The following is a 20702-nucleotide window of genomic DNA, read 5'->3' on the forward strand; positions in this document are numbered from 1 at the left end:
TCTAATTAAAATTAAAAGCTTCTGCACAACAAAGGAAACTATAAACAAGGTGAAAAGACAAACCTTCAGAATGGGAGAAAATAATAGCAAATGAAGCAACTGACAAAGAATTAATCTCCAAAATATACAAGCAACTCCTTCAGCTCAATTCCAGAAAAATAAACGACCTAATCAAAAAATGGGCCAAAGAACTAAATAGACATTTCTCCAAAGAAGACATACATATGGCTAACAAACACATGAAAAGATGCTCAACATCACTGATTATCAGAGAAATGCAAATCAACACCACAATGAGGTACCATTTCACACCAGTCAGAATGGCTGTGATCCAAAAGTCTACAAACAATAAATGCTGGAGAGGGTGTGGAGAAAAGGGAACCCTCTTACACTGTTGGTGGGAATGCAAACTAGTACAGCCACTATGGAGAACAGTGTGGAGATTCCTTCAAAAACTGGAAATAGAACTGCCTTATGACCCAGCAATCCCACTGCTGGGCATACACACCGAGGACACCAGAATTGAAAGAGACACGTGTACCCCAATGTTCATCACAGCACTGTTTCTAATAGCCAGGACATGGAAGCAACCTAGATGTCCATCAGCAGATGAATGGATAAGAAAGCTGTGGTACATATACACAATGGAGTATTGCTAAGTCGCTTCAGTCATGTCCAACTCTGTGCGACCCCATAAATGGCAGCCCACCAAGCTCCCTCATCCCTGAGATTCTCCAGGCAAGAACACTGGAGTGGGTTGCCATTTCCTTCTCCAATGCATGAAAGTAAAAAGTGAAAGTGAAGTTGCTTAGTCATGTCTGACTCTTAGCGACCCCATGGACTGCAGTCCACCAGGCTCCTCCATCCATGGGATTTTCCAGTCAAGAGTACTGGAGTGGGTTGCTATTGCCTTCTCCTAATGGAGTATTACTCAGCCATTAAAAAGAATACATTTGAGTCAGTTCTAATGAGGTGGATGAAACTGGAGCTGATTATACAGAGTGAAGTAAGCCAGAAAGAAAAACACCAATACTAACACATATAAATGGAATTTAGAAAGATGGTAATGATAGCCCTGTATGTGAGACAGCAAAAGAGATGCAGACGTATAGAACAGACTTTTGGACTCTGTGGGAGAGGGAGAGGGTGGGATGATTTGGGAGAATGGCATTGAAACATGTATAATATAATGTAAGAAACGAATTGCCAGTCTAGGTTTGATCCAGGATACAGGATGCTTGGGGCTGGTGCACTGGGATGACCCAGAGATGGTATGGGGAGGGCGGTGGGTGGGGTGTTCAGGATTGGGAACACGTGTACACCCGTGGTGGATTCATGTTGATGTATGGCAAAACCAATAGAGTATTGTAAAGTAAAATTAAAAATATATATATTAATAAAATAAAATAAAATTTAAAACAGAACAAACAAACAAAAAGAACAAATGTTGGCAAGGATGTAAAGAAAAGGGAACATGGTATGCTGTTTCGGAGAATGTCAATGAGTACAACCAGTGTGGAAAATGGTATGGAGTTTTCTCAAAAAAGTTAAAACTGGAACTACCATATGACCCAGCTAATTCCACTCCTGAGTATATACCCCCAAAACCCTGAACACCCTAATTTGAAATATACATGCATCCCAGTGCTCATAGCAGCATTATTTACAGTTGCCAAGATATGTATGCAACCTAGATATCCATCAAAAGATATATTGATAAAGAAGTATACATATCTCACCATATATATACATACATACACACACAGAGAGACACATGCACAGAATGGTATACTACTCAGCAATTAAAAAGGATGAAAATTTGCCACTAGCTGCAACATGGATGCACTTGGAGGGCATAATGCTAAGTGAAATGAATCTGACAGAGAAATAAAAATACTGTATTACTTATATGTGGAAAAATATTGTATCACTTATATGTGGAATCTAAAAACTACATATACTAGTGAATATAACAGAAAAGAAGCAGACTCCTAGATACAGAGAACAAACTGCTGGTTACCAATAGGGAGAGGGAAGCTGGGAGGAGCAATTAAAAGTAGGAGGAAAGAGTTACAAACTATTAGGTATAGGGATATATTGTACAATACAGAGTACTTCGCCAATATCTTATTTATAACATTTAAAAAAATCTTTAAAAATTGTGAACCATTAAATTGTTACCTGCAACATATAATACTGTGCATAAAACATACTTCAATTAAAAAAAGAAACAGGGGAAAACCAGAAAATACTGGGGTCCAGGATGGGGAACACGTGTACACCCCTGGCGGATTCATGTTGATGTATGGCAAAACCAATACAATATTGTAAAGTAATTAGCCTCCAATTAAAATAAATAAATTTATATTTGTTTAAAATTGTTTGAAAAATGAGTTTGAAAAAAAGAATGTTTGTGGTTTCTCTCAGGCCCTGCATTTGAGCCAGCTTTCTGCAATGTGTCCACTAGCCATCTACTAAAGCCTGCTCTTGCCACTGTTGGGAGCATACATAGGGAGCTAGCTCCAGGTTGCAGGAGGATATCACATGTAGAGTCCTAGAAGTGCCTATAGGCCATTTGGGGAAATCCGCAGGTGAGGCGCCCTCAGTATCTTGTGGGCACACCTTCTGATTGAATCCCTGAAGCACTTAGTAGAATCTTTGTCCTTTGTTCAGGTCCATTACAAGCTCTAAGCGCTCACCACCCCTCAGGTTGCCACTCAGGATTCAGTGCTCTGGGTGAGGGAAGAGAAAAGTGGGTCTCATTAGCAGCATCTCCCACACTAGAAAAGCAGGCATTCACTTATGTGCTTTCAGTTTCTCCTATGGGAGAAATCACAGGTGAAGAAAATCTCTTGGCTCAGAGCTGCACTGCCTACGGGGAAGAGATGATGTGGGTAAAGTCTAATCTTGATTTATTTGCTCTAGTAGTGCAACTTTTCCACTAGACTCCTGGATTCTGACAAAATCTCTCTCATCTGTAGGTGATTGTTTAAATCAGTGTTTTCAGGAGCTCCCTGACCACAGCTAAGAGGGGCAGGAGCTGATTCAACAGCTGGGACCAAATTCTGTGCTAGCCAACATACAGTAGGTATGACTCCTCGTGGGTCCCTAGGCATATGGTGTTGCTGACAGAACCAAAGTCAAACAGGACTGTAGCTGAATTCTAACACAATCAGAGTTGTTTCTAGGTCTGTAGCTAGACTGTAGCTAGACTGTGACTGCAGTCAATGAGTCAGTCATCTGGGTATAAATCTGTTTTCTCATTGGGTCTCTATTCTTCTATAGCATCATTTTTTCAGTCTCCTAGCTGAATACCACATCTCCCACAAAGGCAATTTTATCCATGGATAAGTGAAAAAGATGGGAATACGAGACCACCTGACATGCCTCTTGAGAAATCTGTATGCAGGTCAGGAAGCAACAGTTAGAACTGGACATGGAACAGACTGGTTCCAAATAGGAAAAGAAGTATATCAAGGCTTTATACTGTCACCCTGCTTATTTAACTTATATGCAGGGTACTTCATGAGAAATGCTGGGCTGCGTGAAGCACAAGCTGGAATCAAGATTGCTGGGAGAAACATCAATAACCTCAGATATGCAGATGACACTACCCTTAGGGCAGAAAGTGAAGAGGAACTAAAAAGCCTCTTGATGAAAGTGAAAGAGGAGAGTGAAAAAGTTGGCTTAAAGCTCAATATTCAGAAAACTATGATCATGGCATCTGGTCCCATCACTTCATGAGAAATAGATGGAGAAACAATGGAAACAGTGGCTGACTTTATTTTTCTGGGCTCCAAAGTCACTGCAGATGGTGACTGCAGCCATGAAATTAAAAGATGCTTCCTCCTTGGAAGGAAAGTTATGACCAAACTAGACAGTATATTAAAAAGCAGAGACACTACTTTGTTAGCAAAGGTCCATCTAGTCAAAGCTATGGTTTTTCCAGTGGCCATGTATGGATGTGAGAGTTGGACTGTCAAGAAAGCTGAGCAACAAAGAATTGATGCTTTTGAACTGTGGTGTTGGAGAAGACTCTTGAGAGTCCCTTGGACTGCAAGGAAATCCAACCAGTCCATTCTAAGGGAGATCAGTCCTGGTTGTTCACTGGAAGGACTGATGTTGAGGCTGAAACTCCAATACTTTGGCCACCTGATGCAAAGAGCTGATTCATTTGAAAAGTCCCTGATGCTGGGAAAGATTGAGGGCAAGAGGAGAAGGGACGACAGAGGATGAGATGGTTGGATGGCATCACCGACTTAATGAACATGAGTTTAGGTAAACTCTGGAAGTTGGTGAAGGACAGGGAGGCCTGGCATGCTGCAGTCAATGGGGTTGCAAAGAGTTAGACATGACTGAGCAACTGAACTGAACTGGACTGAACTGAAGGGAGCAATTTGTTTAAGGGACCTTTGGTTTGGCCACTGTGCTGATGTCATTCTCCTTTATTTTTCCATTTCTTTGTAACAAATTACCAGCAATTTTGTGGCTTAAGACAAAATAAACATAATTCAACGGTTTCTGTAAAGAGTATGGGTGTGGCTTACCTGAGTCCTTTGTCTAGGCGCTCATAAGGCTGTGATTGAGCCTGAGCTTAATTTTCATCTGCAGTCTTGACTAGGCAAAAATTTACTTCTAAACTCATTAGACTGTTGGCAGAATTCATTGTTTGTAACTGTAGAGCTAATGACAGCTCACTTCTTCAAGACCAGAAGAATTTTTCATCATGAAAGACTCAGTTCTTTTAAGGATTTTCTTCTGATTAAGTCAGGCCCACCCACAATAATCTTTCTTTGGATCAAACTTGAAATTAACAGGATCTACAAACTCCATGCTAAAACCAAATCACATGTTCTGCCCAGGTTCTCAAGAGGAGAGAGTTATACATGTGTGTGACTAATTAAAAGTCATTTTAGGGTATGTCTGCCAGGTATGTCTTTGGTGTCTGAGGAGAGATAAAGAAATGAGAATATCCATGACACTGAGTAAATAATGATTTATAACAGTATTCTCTGGAACAGTGAAAATTATGGAAGTTATAGCTACTGTTTAACCTTCAGGGAACATTCTGTATGCTGTTAATCTTTATATTTCATGGAACACAGTACTAGCTTAACAAATTTTTATTTCATAAGTAATATCAACAGGCTGTTCTATGCTGTTGTCCTAAAAAGTAATAATTCACCTGCTCTCCCAAAAAGTCTTCAGTATAGCTTTTCCTTACCTTGGTTCAGGAAAAAAAAAATCACAAAAATGAGCAATTAGCAAAAGGTAAATTCTTCTTACAATTCCACGGACCCAAGATGACTTGTCTATCTTGATAAATCAAATCAGAGAAATTTCTCACTCCCTCTCCAACTTTTTCCATTCCATCTTCCCCTGGGAAATGGGTATCAGACACATTGCATGGCAGACTCTGGTGACCTCTAAGGATTCTATAATCACTGAACCCTGTTATCTGTCATAAGAGTTAATTGGAAACTCAAGTGTCTGATCACAATAAAACAAAATCTCTTCAATTTAGTTCATGAATTGCATTACGAAGGCTGCACATTTATCAGAGTAAACAGCTAAAACACCTCAGAGAAGGAATTAAGGCCTCTAAAAAGCATGTACTTGGAGAGGAGACTTCATACTCAAGTTGGACCTTGCCAGGTCCCTGAGTATGTGTCTGTGTGTTCCTAATGTGCATGTGTGCTGGTATGTGTGCACTTGCAGAGGGGGGAAGCACATAGAAGAAACATTTCTTTTTCAGTCACCAGTCCTAGAACTAATGACAAATATAACTAAGAATGCAGATGACCTTATCTGAGAAACTGCACGTGTAGTGTTCAATCACACAGTCGTGTCTGACTTTTTGCAACCCTATGAACTTAGCCCACTATGCTCCTCTGCCCATGGGATTCTTCAGGTGAGAATACTGGAGTGGGTTGCCATTTTCTCATCCAGGGGATCTTCCCAACCTAGGGACTGAGCCCATGTCTCCTGTGTCTCTTGCATTGGCAGGTGACTTCATTACAATTGAGCTACCTGGGAATCCCTAAGGAACTTTATAGGCACACGTTGTCAGAAATAAGGAAATGGTTTTGCCTTCTATGAAGATATGTTTTAACTTAAGGCTAGACAAGTAAATTATGTATAGAAACGTGATGTTTCTGAAAATGAGAGCCCTATGCCCTCTTCCTTCCAATTTGGGATGACTGGCACATTGGCTTTGTATTGGTGTTCCTGTCTGAGACAGTGAAGCTGGAACCCACAATTCCTCCTGCTACTGCTTCTCCAGATATTTGTTCCCCATGGAAGCTGGAAACAGAGCCAGGGGTTCTCTGGAACCACTTTTTATATTGTGTCCCAGAACCTTACCAAGAGCCAACTGAGTTACAGAACCAAGCCTCAGAATGCGGCCCTGACAACCCCTTCTCACTTTCCCATCTGACAGTGGGACATGCAGGCAGACCCATGAGTTAGGCAAAGGGGTATTCTGAACACAGGATATGCGGAACCTGTTCACCTCAGGTTGGTGCAAAGCAGATGGATTTGTTAAAATGAATCTGCTCTGGAGTTGTCCCTCTGTTTTTCTCACTGAGGAAATTACAATGGTGGTTGAAGAAATTATTCAACTTGTGGAATATTCCATTGAGATTGTGTTCATAACTGTTAGGGTGTTTTATTATGTTTTGCTTTTCTATTTTCTGCTCAGTTTTTATTGAAATTTTATGTAAATATTGATAGACCTTTAAATATCACACATAAATAATAATATTTCCCCAGGAAATGATATAACTTGACCTTTATATTACTTAGAAAAATATGTTTGTGTTTTTTATTGCTTCAGGCTAATCATTCTGCTTTCTTTGTACTGAAATAATAATTTGCTAAAAATTTTTAATGTTTCTTGGGAAATAATCTCCAAGTTGATGTTACTATTGGCCATCCTGAATATTGCTACAACAGAACACCATATTTTGCAAAAAATATTCTAATTTGTTGAAAGGCATAATTTTATATGAGCTTCATATAGTCTGCTTGTGAATATTTTAAGTAAAAATGGGACTTTGGGACGTTTTTCATAGAAGAAACATTTCTTTTTCAGTCACCAGTCCTAGAACTAATGACAAATAAAACTAGGAATGGATCTGGCCTTATCTGAGAAACTTGCACGTGTGGTGTTCAGTTGCTCAGTCATGTCCAACTCTTTGCAACCATGAAAATCTTCTTTTTTTAAACAAGTGCCAGCTGATTGCTTATCAAGTTACATTGATAAACAAGGCATATATTCTAAAACTCAACTAGTTTATTGGTTTTGAGTCTAATATTTTATTAGAATTATAGAAATAAATTAATCATAGTTAGAAACAATTAGAGAGTGCTCCTGGTGGACTAAATGATTTCTAAGCTGAGCTTCAAAGTTGAGTGTGAACTATTTAGATGCAGGTGAAAGGAAGCACATTCTACACAGAAAAGAAGATATGCAGCAACCATTGGGGAAGGATCTTGGCACATCTGAGGACCTGGGGAAGTGCAAAGAATACAGGGACAAGGGGGCATTTCATTCAGAATGATGCAGACTATTGGAGAGAGGGAAATTCCCCCCACCCTCCACCCCTCTTTAGTTCTTATGGCTGGACTAATATTAATGATAAAGTTGACATGATACAGATTAACAAGAGAAATAGAAACAGAATTTGATTCATACACAAGGAGGTCTCACAGAAATGGGACCTAAGAAGTGCCCCCAAATGTAGCTTTTCTACTTTTTAGACCAAAAAGAACAATACATCTGTGAGGAATTAATAGGATAAAGAACTTGGGTTTTGAGTGCTTAATTAGTGAGAAATCAATTAAAGAAGGGAAAAGGTTTGTTTATACAGGCTGCCTGGCAATAAGGATGTCCTACCTCTAGACATGGGGAGTACACCTTTCACATGAGAGATTATTTTCCTACTTCTGGAGACAAATAGGAGGGTCAGAGTATATATCTCTTGCATTGGTCATTTCTTAAGTAACTTTAATTCAAAAAAATCACTGTGCTATTGAGACATATTTTGGGGTAGCTTACCCTGGGCCCCAGAAAGACCATAATAAAGTGTTTTTCCCTTTTTAAAATTTTTCTTTATTTATTTTTTTAATCAAAAGATAATTGCTTAACAGAATTTTGTTGTTTTCTACCAAATATCAACATAAATCAGTCATAGGTATACATATGTCCCCTCCTTCTTAAACCTCCCTCCCAACTCCCTCCCATCTAGGGAGGGTTGTTACTCCCTCTGTAACAACCACTCTAGGTTGTTACAGAGCCCTATTTTGAGTTCCCTGAGTCATACAGCAAATTTCCATTGGCTATCTATTTTACTTATGGTAATGTAAGTTTCTATGTTACTCTCTCCATATATCCACCCTCTCCTTCCTCCCCATGCCCCATGTCCATAAGTCTGTTCTCTATGTCTGTTTCTCCATTGCTGCCCTGCAAATAAATGCATTGGTACAATCTTTCTAGTTTCCAAATATATGTGTTAATACATGATATTTATCTTTCTCTTTCTGACTTACTTCACTGTGTATAATAGGCTATCCATTCATCCACCTCATTAGAATGTAGATTCAAATGCATCCCTTTTTATGGCTGAGTAATATTTCATTGTATATATGTATCACAGCGTCTTTATCCATTCACCTGCCAATGGACATCTAGGTGGCTTCCATGTTCTAACTATTGCAAATTGTGCTGCAATGAACATTGGGGGTCATGTATCTTTTTCAATTTATATTTCCTCAGGTATATGCCTAGTAGTAGGATTGTTGGGTCATATGGTGGTTTTATTCCTAGTTTTTTAAGGAATCTCCATACTGTCTTCCATAGTGTCGGTATCAATTTACATTCTAACAAACACTCCAAGAGGGTTTGCTTCCCCCACACCCTCTCCAGCATTTATTGTTTGTAGACTTTTTAATGTTGGCCATTCTGTTTGGTGTGGGGTGATATCTCGCTATAGTTTTGATTTGTATTTTTCTAATAATGAACTATGTTGAGCATCTTTTCATGTGTTTGTTAGCCATCTGTATGTCTTCTTTGGCGAAGTGTCTGTTTAGTTCTTTGATCCACTTATTGATTGAGTTGTTTACCGATATTGAGCTACATGAGCTGCTTCTATATTTTGGAGATTAATTCTTTGTCAGTTGTTTCATTTGCTATTATTTCCTCCCATTCTGAAGGCTGCCTTTTCACCTTGCTTATAGTTTCCTTCATTGTGCAAAAGCTTTTAAGTTTAATTAGGTTCCATTTGTTTATTTTCATTTTTATTTCCATTTCTCTGGGAGGTGGGTCATAGAGGACCTGGCTGTGATTTATGTCAGAGAATGTTCCACCTATGTCTTCCTCTAGAGTTTTATAGTTTTTGGTCTTATATTTAGGTCTGTAATCTATTCTGAGTTTATCTTTGTATATGGTGTTAGGAACTGTTCTAATTTAATTCTTTTGCATGTAGCTGTCTAGTTTTACCAGCACCACATATTGAAGAGGCTATCTTTGCCCCATTGTATATTCTTGATTCCTTTGTGAAAAATAAGTTACCCATAGGTGCATGGGTTTATTTTTGGGATTTTAATCTTGTTCCATTGGTCTATATTTCTGGTTTTGTGCCAGTACCATTCTGTCTTGATGACTGTAGCTTTGTAGTATAATCTGAAGTCAGGAAGCTTGATTCCTCCAGCTCCACTCTTCTTTCCCAAGACTGCTTTGGTTATTCAGAGTCTTTTGTGTTTCTATATGAATTGAGAAAATTTTTGTTCTAGTTCTGTGAAAATTACCATTAGTAATTTGATGGGCATTGCATTGAATCTGCAGATTGCATTTTGTAGTATAGTCATTTTCACATTTTATAGTCATTTTCACATATTGATCCTTCCTACATAGGAACATGAAATATCTCTCCATCTGTTTATGTCATCTTTTATTTCTTTCATCAGTGTCTTATAATTTTCCACATACCGTTCTTTTGTCTCCTTATGTAGGTTTATCCATAGGTATTTTATTCTTTTTGTTGCAATGATGAATGGGATTGATTCCTTAATTTCTCTTCCTGATTTTTCACTGTTAGTATATGGGTATGCAAATGATTTCTGTGTATTGGTTTTGTATTCTGCGAGTGCTAAATTCACTGACTGGCTCTAGTGATTTTCTGAGAGTATCTTTAGGGTTTTCTATGTATAGTATCATGTCATCTACTAACAGTGACTACTTTACTTCTTTTCTAATCTGGATTCCTTTTATGTCTTTTTCTTCTCTGATTGCTGTAGCTAGGACTCCCAAAACTATGTTGAATAATAGTGGTGAGAGTGGACACCCTTGTCTTGTTCCTGCTGGGGAATGATTTCAGTTTTTCACCACTGAGAATAATGTTTACTGTGGGTTTATCATATATGGCCTTTACTATTTTGAGGTAGGTTCTTTCTAGGCCTTTTTTTTTTTTTTAATTTTAATCATAAGTATGTGCTGAGTTTTGTCAAAGGCTTTTTCTGCATCTATTGAGATTGCAATATGGTTTTCATCTTTTAATTTGTTAATATGGTGTATCACACTGATTGATTTGCATATATTGAAGAATCTTTGTACCCATGGAATAAACCCAATTTGATCATGGTGTATGAGCTCTTCAGTATTTGTTAAATTCTGTTTGCTAGAACTTTGTTGAGGATTTTTGCACCTATGTTCATCAGTGATATTGGCCTGTAATTTTCATTTATTATGTTGTCTCTGCCTGGTTTTGGTATCAGGGTGATCATGGCCTCTTAAAATGAGTTTGGAAGTGTTTATTCCTCTGTAATTTTTTAAAAGAGTTTTAGAAGGATGGGCATTAGGTTTTCTCTAAATATTTGAGAGAATTCACCTGTGAAGCCATCTGGTCCTGGGCTTTTGTTTTGGGGAAGAATTTTGATCACAGTTTCAATTTCAGTACTTGAAATTGGGTTGTCCATAATTTCTATTTCTTCTTGGTTCAGTCTTAAAAAATTGAACTTTTCTAGGAATCTGTCCATTTCTTTCAGGTTGTCCATTTTATTTCCATATAGTTGCTTACAATAGTCTTTTATAATCTTTTATATTTCTTCACTGTCTGTGGTAACCTCTCCTTTTTCATTTCTAATTTTGTTGATTTGGTTCTTCTCTCTTTTTTTTCTTGATGAGTCTGGTTAAAGGTTTGTCGATTTTGTTTATCTTCTCAAAGAACCAGCTTTTAGTTTTGTTAATCTTTACTATTGTTTCCTTCATTTCATTTTCATTTATTTCTGTTCTGATCCTTATGATATCTTTCCTTCTACTGACTTCAGGGTTTTTGTTGTTCTTCTTCTTTTTCCAGTTGTTTTAGTTTAAAGTTAGATTTTCTATTCAATGATTTTCTTGTTTCTTTAGTTAAGATTGCATTGCTATAAACTTCCCTCTTAGAACAGCTTTTGCTACGTCCCATAGCTTTTGATTTGTTGCATTTTCATTGTCATTTGTTTCTAGGAATTTTTTTTTATTTCCCTTTTGATTTATTCAGTAACCTGCTCATTATATAGAAACATATTGTTTATCTCTATGTATCTGTGTTTTTATAGTTATTTTCTTATAATTGATATCTAGTTTCACAGTGTTGTGGTCAGAAAAGATGCTTGATATGAGTTCAATTTTCTTAAATTTACTGAGGTTTAATTTATGACCCAAGATGTGGTCTATCCTGGAGAATGTTCCATGTGCACTTGAAAAGAAAGTGCATTCTTCTGCATTTGAATGGAATGCCCTGAAGACATCAATGAGCTCCATCTGGTCTAATGTGTCATTTAAGATTGTGTTTCCCTTTTAATTTTCTTTTTGATAATCTGACCATTGGTGTAAGTGGGATGTTAAAGTCTCCAACTATTATTGTGTTACTGTCAATTTCTCCTCTTTTGTCTGTCAATGTTTGTCTTATGTATTGAAGTGCTCCTATGTTGGGTGCATCAACTGAGCGACTTCACTTTCACTTTTCACTTTCATGCATTGGAGAAGGAAATGGCAACCTACTCCAGTGTTCTTGCCTGGAGAATCCCAGGGACGGGGGAGCCTGGTGAGCTGCCGTCTATGGGGTCACACAGAGTCGGACACGACTGAAGTGACTTAGCAGCAGCAGCAGCAGCAGCATGTTGTGTGCATAGATATTTACAACATCTATTGCTATGTCTTCCTTTTGGATTGATCCCTTGATCATTATATAGTATCCTTCCTTATCTCTTGTAATGTATTTTATTAAGATCTATTTTTTATGATATGAGGATTACTACTCCAGCATTCTTTTGATTTCCATTTGAATTGAATATATTTTTCCATCCTCTCATTTGCAGTCTATATGTGTCTTTAGGTCTGAAGTGGATTTCTTATAGACCGTGTACATATGGGTTTTCTGTTTGTATCCATTCAACCAGTCTGTATCTTTTGATCTTTAATCCATTTACATTTAAAGTAATATTGATATATATGTTCCTATTTCCATTTTCTTAATTGTTTGGGGTTCATTTTTGTAGATCTTTTTCTTCGCTTGTATTTTCTGACTATATAAGTCCCTTTAACATTTGTCGTAAAGCTCATTTTGTGGTATTAAATTCCCTTAACTTTTTCTTGTCTGTAAAGCTTTTGATTTCTTCATCAATTTTGAATGAGCTTCTTACCAGGTAGAATAATCTTGGTTACAGATTTTTTTCCCATTCAGTACTTTAAATATATCCTGACATTCCCTTCTGGCCTGAAGAGTTTCTGCCAACAGATTAGCTGTTAAATGTATGGGGTTTCCTATGTATGTTACTTGTTGTTTTTCTCTTGTTGCTTTTAGTATTCTTTCTTTCTGTTTAATTTTTGTTAGTTGTATTAGTATGTGTCTTGGTGTGTTTCTCTTTGGGTTTATCCTGTATGGAATACTTTATGCTCCTTGGGCTTGATTGACTATTTCCTTTCCCAATTTGGGGAAATTTTCAACTATAATCTCTTCAAAAATTTTCTCATACCCTTTCCTTGTCTCTTCTTCTACTGGGATCCCTATAATTCGATTGCTGATGCATTTAATATTCTCCCAGAGGTCTCTGAGACTATCCTCAGTTCTTTTCATTCTTTTTACTTTATTCTGCTCTTCAGCGGTTATTTTCACCATTCTATCATCCAGCTCACTTTTCTATTCTTCTGCCTCAGGTATTCTGCTAGTTATTCCTTCAGGAGTATTTTTTATTTCAGTAATTGTGCTGTTTGTCTCCGTATGTTTATTCTTTAATTTAATAGGTCTTTGTTAATTGATACTTGCATTTTCTCCATTTTATTTTTTGAGGTTTTGGATCATCTTTACTATGATTATTCTGAATTCTTTTTCAGGTAGTCTGCCTATTTCCTCTTTATTTATTTGAACTTGCATGTTTCTAGATTATTCCTTCATTTGCACATTATTTCTCTACTTTTTCATTATTTATTTATTTATTTTTAACTTATTGTGTTTGAGGCCTCCTTTTCCCAGGCTTTGATGTTGAATTCTTTCTTCCTTTTGGTTCCTGCCCTCATCAGGTTGGTCCAGTGGTTTATGTAAGTTTCAGGTAGGCTGTGACTTGTGCTTGTGTTCCTGTTGGAGGAGGTGAGTTTTTTCCCCTCTGATGGGCATGACTGAGTGAGGCGATAATCCTGTCTGCTGATGATTGGGTTTGTATTTTTGTCTTGTTTGTTGTTTGAATGAGGCATCCTGCACAGGGTGCTACTGGCAGTTGGGTGGTGCCAGGTCTTGCACACAAATGGTTGCCTTTGTGGGTGTTCTCACTATTTGATATTCCCTAGGGTTAGGAGTTCTCTGGTAATCTAGGGACTTGGAGTCAGCACACCCACACCAAAGTCTCAGGGCCTCGGCTCCGGCCAGGAACAGAGATTCCACAGGTGGTTTGTTAGGGCATTAAATGATATTAAAACAAACACACAAAAGTGAGAAACAAAAGATGCATCCCAGATAAATGGCAATTACAAAATCAGGTAACTAATAACTAAAATAATGGAATATACACACATATATGTATACACACCCATAAGCAAAACCAAAAGTCCAAAAAAGATAAATAAATAAAGTATAGTAGATTGACCTTGCAAACAAAGGAAATCAAAAATGATATCCACCAATTAAGAATAAAACTAACTCAAGTGCAAACTGGAAAACAGAACTAAAGCAAGGTGCCAACTGGGTAATAAAACAATAAAAACAAAACAAACTGACAAATATGGTGAGAAAAAGAAACGAAAATATAAATGCAAAGTTAAGCAGAAGTAGATAAAGAAGATTTTTATACAGTAAAGATTAACTACAATGGGAAAAAAACAGTAGGAAAAGCAAACCAAGGAATAAATGTAGAAAAAACTAACAATAAATTTTTAAATTTTTATAAAAAAGAGAACAAAAAGTTAAAAAAAAAAATGAAAACCCCACAGGAAAACCCCACAGAACTGCAAAAGGCCAATGCAGAGGCAGTATATAACAGAAATAAAAAGTGTGATTTTAAAAAATTCTCTAAAGTTTAAATAGATTTAATAGTACTAGTAAAAAATCATCAACTACAACAACAGAGTGAAAAGGGGGTGGGGGAACATCCAGAAGCAACTACAGAACAAGTCAAAATATAAGAAATGTTTTTCTTGAGTCTCTGCTGTCAGCATCCATTCCCTCACTGGGAGTCACAGTTCACCTCACCTCCCTAGGATGCCCTTCAATACTGGGCTGGTGTCTGGACCTGCTGTGAGATCTGCTCAGACTCTAATCTGGTACTATTCCTGTGTGTTCTTGCCTTCAACGTCCACAGGTGTCAGAACTAGTGCATTTTCCTTTGTGAGAACTCTCATTGTCCTTTTACATATTCCATAAACACAGTCTTCCTAGTTGATTGTGTGGATCTAATCTAGTTTGTACAGTGGGTGGGAAGGTTTGGGGTCTTCTTCCCTAGCCACACTGCCCCTGGGTTTCAACTGTAGCTTTACCTCTACCTTTGGATGTGGGTCATCAAGAAGGGTTTGCTCCTGAGGCTGCCCTGGAGTACTTGGTTCTGTGCCAGTGAGGGCCAACTGTGGAGGTGGCACAGCTGCTTAGTTCACAGGGGCCCTGGCAGCACCAGGTTCTCAAAGGAGCTGGCAGCAGGAAATATCATGCTCTAGAAGGGTATGGCAACCCACTCCAGTATTCCTGCCAGGAGAATCTCCTGGGCAGAAAAGCCTGCAGACCACAGTCCACGGGGTCTTAAAGAGTTGGACATGACCAAAGTGACCTCGTTTGCATAGATGCAGGATGCTTTCTAGCTTCTGGCAGTTCTTTCCCAGTAGGGATCATGCATGGAGGTGGTGCGGTTGCTTGGATCACAGGGACCCTGGCAATGGTGGCTATGCAGGAGCACTAATGTCTATTGTCACAGGAGACATGGTGTTATTAGGGCTTTTTCTAGTCTGTGGCAGCTCTGCCCCAGTGAGGACTGAGCATGAAGGCACAGCAGCACCAAGTGTGCAGGGACACAGATGGCTTCAACACAGGAGCTATGGCCCTATCAGAGTCTTCTTCTAGCCTCTGGTAGCTGGTGATCTTCAGCTAGTCCTCCTCCATTGCCCCACCCATTCAGGCCTTTAGAGGGCTCCCCTGACTTGGGTCCTTCTCTGTTGCTCAGCGCTGTCAGGTGCTCGAAGGGCCAGTCTCTCTGTTGTTCAGCTGCCGGTGCTGGCCTGTGGGAGAGAGAGGCTAAAGTGATGGCCCCACTCCTACAGACTCAGCCTTGCCTCCAAGGCAGCCTGGCTTTCCTCCACAGGCATTTCCTGCCACAATCTCTTCCCGCATGTCCCCTCCACCCATCTCCCCACCATCAACAGCAGACCTCACCCTGGATTCCTCCACAATCCCTGCACTCCACCTCCCAGCTGCTATGCCTTGTAAGGGACCCACGTCCTCGACTGGGGTATATATGGCTGTGGCAAGGATTGTCTGTGTGATTCTCACTCAATTTAGACTGTCGCAGATCAGCTGCTTCACTCTCAGCCTCAACTATATCTCCTCTGTCCCAAACAATTGCCCCAGTGTGGAGGTCGAACCCCTACTCAGTTCCCCCACCTGCCAGGGGCAGGTCCAGTGCTACTAACGCTTCTTTTTCTCCCTACTTCCTTCATTCTACTGAGTTTTATGTGGTTCTATATATTATTTTCCAATGGTCAGGAGCTCCTGCCCACTCTCAACCGGTGTTCTACAAGCGCTTCTGTGTCTGAAGGTGTATTCCTAATGTATTCATGCACTCCATGTCCACCTACCCCTCCACCATCTTGTTCTCTCCATTATAAAGTTTTGACAGTTGTACAGGAGAAACAAGATGCTGTGTTCTGGAAAGATCCTTATGGTGACAGGATGCAGAATGATCCAGAGTACTGAAGGTTGTTATGAGACAAGCCAGGGGCTTTGGTAAATAGTACACGGGCCAGGTAGGAAGAGGAATTGGGGGAAATATAGAAGTTGAAGAAGAGAAAATGAATCAGAAATGGTTGTCTAGGTTCCCACCTTGGATAAATGAAAGGAGGCCCTAAACTAAGAGAAGGTATTGGTGTGATAGAGAGAACAGCTTATTTCTAGTCATTGTGAATTTCAGGTGCCAGATGATTGAATCCAGTAGGTTGAAGGATGGAGGTCAAACTGGAGGAAGGGGAGAGACACAGTTCTGCAGAAGATCACCTAGAAAAGACATGGGTAGAGGTGACTTTGGAATAAAATAAACAATGTATTAGGCATGCACACCCTCACAATCCCTCATGGACTCTTATGAGATTTCCAGTAACATCTCTATTAATCCCAACTCTTCTATGTGTGGCTTTGCATTAGTAAAGAGGAAGTAGTATCCATAAAATGATTTCTTCTGTTTGTTTTCTGAGTAATTATGAAAGGATAAGATAAATATTAAAATATTATGTAAAACATTATAGTAAGTGATTGATAAGCTTAAATTCATACTACAAAAATGTAAATATAAATTTGTTGCCAAAGTTTAGATATAAAAGTTTATGTATAGGTCTATTCCTATTGAAAAAGCAAACTGAGGATGGAGTTACTTGGGGGATGAGTTTTTTCTTATCCTTGGTTTTAAACATGTAACATACAGCTAGACAGAAGTGATAATAGCTCATTGAGTAATGGCCTGAATAAATGGTGTAGAATAATGGCATAGAATAAATGTGCATGTCTATCACACATATCAAGTAATACGTATCTTTTTGTGTCTTTTATAGTAAAATACTTCACACAGCCATGGATATAATAAAAATTAAATTTCAGAGCAGCAGAATTCTGACTCTTTCCCCAATTTGATAAATGCCGTACTTGAATACTTTTATCAAGTCATTCATTTAACAAAATAAGTTATAAATTATTTACTTGAATTATTTTAACACAAGAAAGTTGTGTTAATTTTGGCAATACTTCATTACAGGTGACTATGTTGTCATGACTATATATTTTGAATTGAGTAGAAGAATGGGATACTTCACTATTCAAACATATATTCCTTGTATACTGACTGTGGTTTTATCCTGGGTATCATTCTGGATCAAAAAAGATGCTACACCAGCAAGAACAGCATTAGGTGAGTTTCAAAAAAAGTCTCCTACCATTTTGTGTAATTTTAAAATATAACTATATTCATAAAAATACTTTCAATGAAAAAGACCCAGTTCAAATGTAACTGATCTAATTTGAGGGCTACTTGATAATTGTATTTATTTTTAAGTAGATGAGTTAGATTTTTCTTCCTGACAATAGAATTCCCTGTGTGCCACTTAAGGTGAGGTTAGGTACTCAGAATAAATTAATTGCATCATTCTGAACTGTGCTTTACAGATGATGTCATTAAAAATGTAGTCATGTTCTGGAAACTGCCACACTCAAAAGTCTCATTATGTCAGTGAATGGAAATAGAACAGTGTATGGAAATAGAAGGATTGATGACCAAATCAGTAAAACAATCTTTCAATAAAAGAAGTGCTGCTTATTTAGAGCAAATTTACCAGCAAACAAGAAAATGATTATTCTTTTCAGCTATAATTTATGCATTAAAGCTCAAAGTCTTTTCATAAATTTTTCTCTGGTACCCAAAGTTCTCTTAATAAAACATTAAATTTCAGTGGTTTTAGAACTGCAGTGCATGTTTTATATCAGTTTTCTTTATGGTAGAAATTTTGCCTAACTTTCTATATTTTTATTTGTTAATAATGTGTGATATATAGTTCTTTCCACCAGCACTCTCACAATTTCTTTGGAAACCAAGCTACCTCAATATTAAAAAACTGCAAAATATTGTATATTACATTGCACCGCTTCTGTTGGTTTTTTAATTCTTGTTTGTTTAACAGAACAGTAATTTTTGAATAAGGTAAATTAGCCTTTAATATCCTCTGTCCTGTGGAAAATTCTTAAAGAGATGAGACTACCAGACCACCTTACCTGCCTCCTGAGAAATCTGTATGCAGTTCAAGAAGAAACAGTTAGAACCGGACATGGAACAAAGGACTGATTGCAAATTGGGAAAAGAGTATGTCAAGGCTGTATATTGTCACCTTGCTTATTCAACTTCTATGCAGAGTACATCATGAGAAATGCCAGGCTGGATGAAGCACAAGCTGGGATCAAGATTGGGAGGAGAAACATCAATAGCCTCAGATATGCAGATAACACCACCCTTATGACAGAAAGCAAAGAGGAACTAAAGAGCCTCTTGATGAAAGTGGAAGAGGAAAGTGAAAAAGCTGGGTTAAAATGCAACATTCAAAAAAAGAAGATCATGGTACTGGGTCCCATCACTTCATTGCAAATAGATGGGGAAACAATGGAAACGGTGATAGACTTTCTTTTCTTGGGCTCCAAAATCACTACAGATGGTAACTGCAGCCATGAAATTAAAAGACACTTTATCCTTGGAAGAAAAGCTATGAACAACTGAGACAGCATATTAAAAAGCAGAGACATTACTTAGCCAACAAAAGTCCGTCTAGTCAAAGCTATAGTTTTTCCAGAAGTCATGTATGGACGTGAGAGTTGGACCAAAAAGAAAGTTGAGCTCCAGGAAATTTATGCTTTTGAACTGTGGTGTTGGAGAAGACTCTTGAGAGTCCCTTGGACTGCAAGACCAAACCAGTCAATCCTAAAGGAAATCAGTCCTGAATATTCATTGGAAGGACTGATGCTGAAGCTGAAGCTCCTACTCTGGCCACCTGATGCAAAGAGCTGACTCACTGGAAAAGACCCTGATGCTGGGAAAGATTGAAGGCAGGAGGAGAAGGGGATGACAGAGGATGAGATGGATGGATGGAATCACCAACTCAATGGGCATGAGTTTGAGAAAGATCTGGAAATTGGTGATGGACAAGGAGGCCTGGCGTGCTGCAGTCCATGGGGCTGTAAAGAGTTGGACACTACTGAGTGAACTGAACTGAACTGACCCTCTGCCCAATATTGGCTTTGCATTCTTATAGAAAGTATGTGATAAATCAGCTGATGAACGCATAATATAAATTTAGCAACTATTCTTGAGGTTATAACCTCACAATGACAAATTCAGAGGTCATAGTGAGTATAACTTTAAAGATCAGCTTCAAAACAGAGTAATATTTCTGCACAACTTGAAACTATGCAAGTCCTATCAAAGAGTAGCCAGCATGGTGTCAAGAGGACAGAGATACTAGAAATATACCATTCTTTCAGATAATAGATTTGCTGACCAGAAGAGTGGAGAAATCTCAACACTGGCAAATTTAATTGAGATATCTGAAGGGCCCTGCTTAATAAAGGAATACTCTAGACTTCCTTTAAATGAAACAAATCATGCCATGACAAATCAAGCAAAACCACCAGTAAATCAACTATTTATTATAGGGAAGAATTCAACGTTCTTTTAAAACAATTACATAGTCCATCATGTATCATCTACAATATTGTATATACAGTAAAAAATTACTAGACTTTCTAAGAAGCAGAGAATTGTGATCCATGATCAAGAAAAAAAGTCAACATTAAAATGCAACTCTGATGTTGAATCAGCAGATATGGGTTTTAAAGCAGCTATTATAAGAGTGTTCAAGGATTAAAAAGAAAATACAATGTTAGTGAATGACAAGATGGATAATATCAACAAATACATTTCTTAAAAATGAAGCTCTAGAATAAAATGTGAGTGAGTGAAGTCACTCAGTCATGTCCGACTCTTTGCGACCCCATGGACTGTAGCCTACCAAGCTCCTCTGTCCGTGGGATTTTCCAGGCAATAGCGCTGGAGTGGATTGCCATTTCCTTCTCCAGGGGATCTTCCCAACCCAGGGATCGAACCCGGATCTCCCGCATTGTAGGCAGACGCTTTACCGTCTGAGCCACCAGGGAATAAAATGTACAATAGTCAAATTGAAAATAATCACTAAATGAGCTTAAGAGCAGATTGAAGATGCCAGGGAGGGGAGAGATCATGCACAATTGATCATTACATAAAATTTATTAATTAGAAGAAGATGTGAATTTAAAAATGATTAAAAAGAATCAACATGCAGAAAACTAAGATGATGGCATCTGGTCCCTTCACTTCATGGCAATAGATGGGGAAACAGTGGAAACAGTGGCTGACTTTATTTTTCTGGGCTCCAAAATCACCGCAGATGGTGATTGCAGCCATGA

General features: G+C 38.2%; 1 protein-coding gene across 1 annotated transcript in view; it reads left to right on the forward strand.

The window, feature by feature from the left end:
- The window catches only part of GABRG3 (gamma-aminobutyric acid type A receptor subunit gamma3), an 827629-nt gene that overhangs the window by 798374 nt on the left and 8553 nt on the right, over positions 1 to 20702 (forward strand). The window contains exon 7 of the mRNA XM_069559185.1: positions 17476 to 17628. Within this exon, the coding sequence (XP_069415286.1) occupies positions 17476 to 17628 (153 nt within the window). The remainder of the gene's footprint in view (positions 1 to 17475; positions 17629 to 20702) is intronic.

Source organism: Ovis canadensis, chromosome 18 (assembly GCF_042477335.2).
Source record: "Ovis canadensis isolate MfBH-ARS-UI-01 breed Bighorn chromosome 18, ARS-UI_OviCan_v2, whole genome shotgun sequence".
Lineage (NCBI taxonomy): Eukaryota > Metazoa > Chordata > Mammalia > Artiodactyla > Bovidae > Ovis > Ovis canadensis.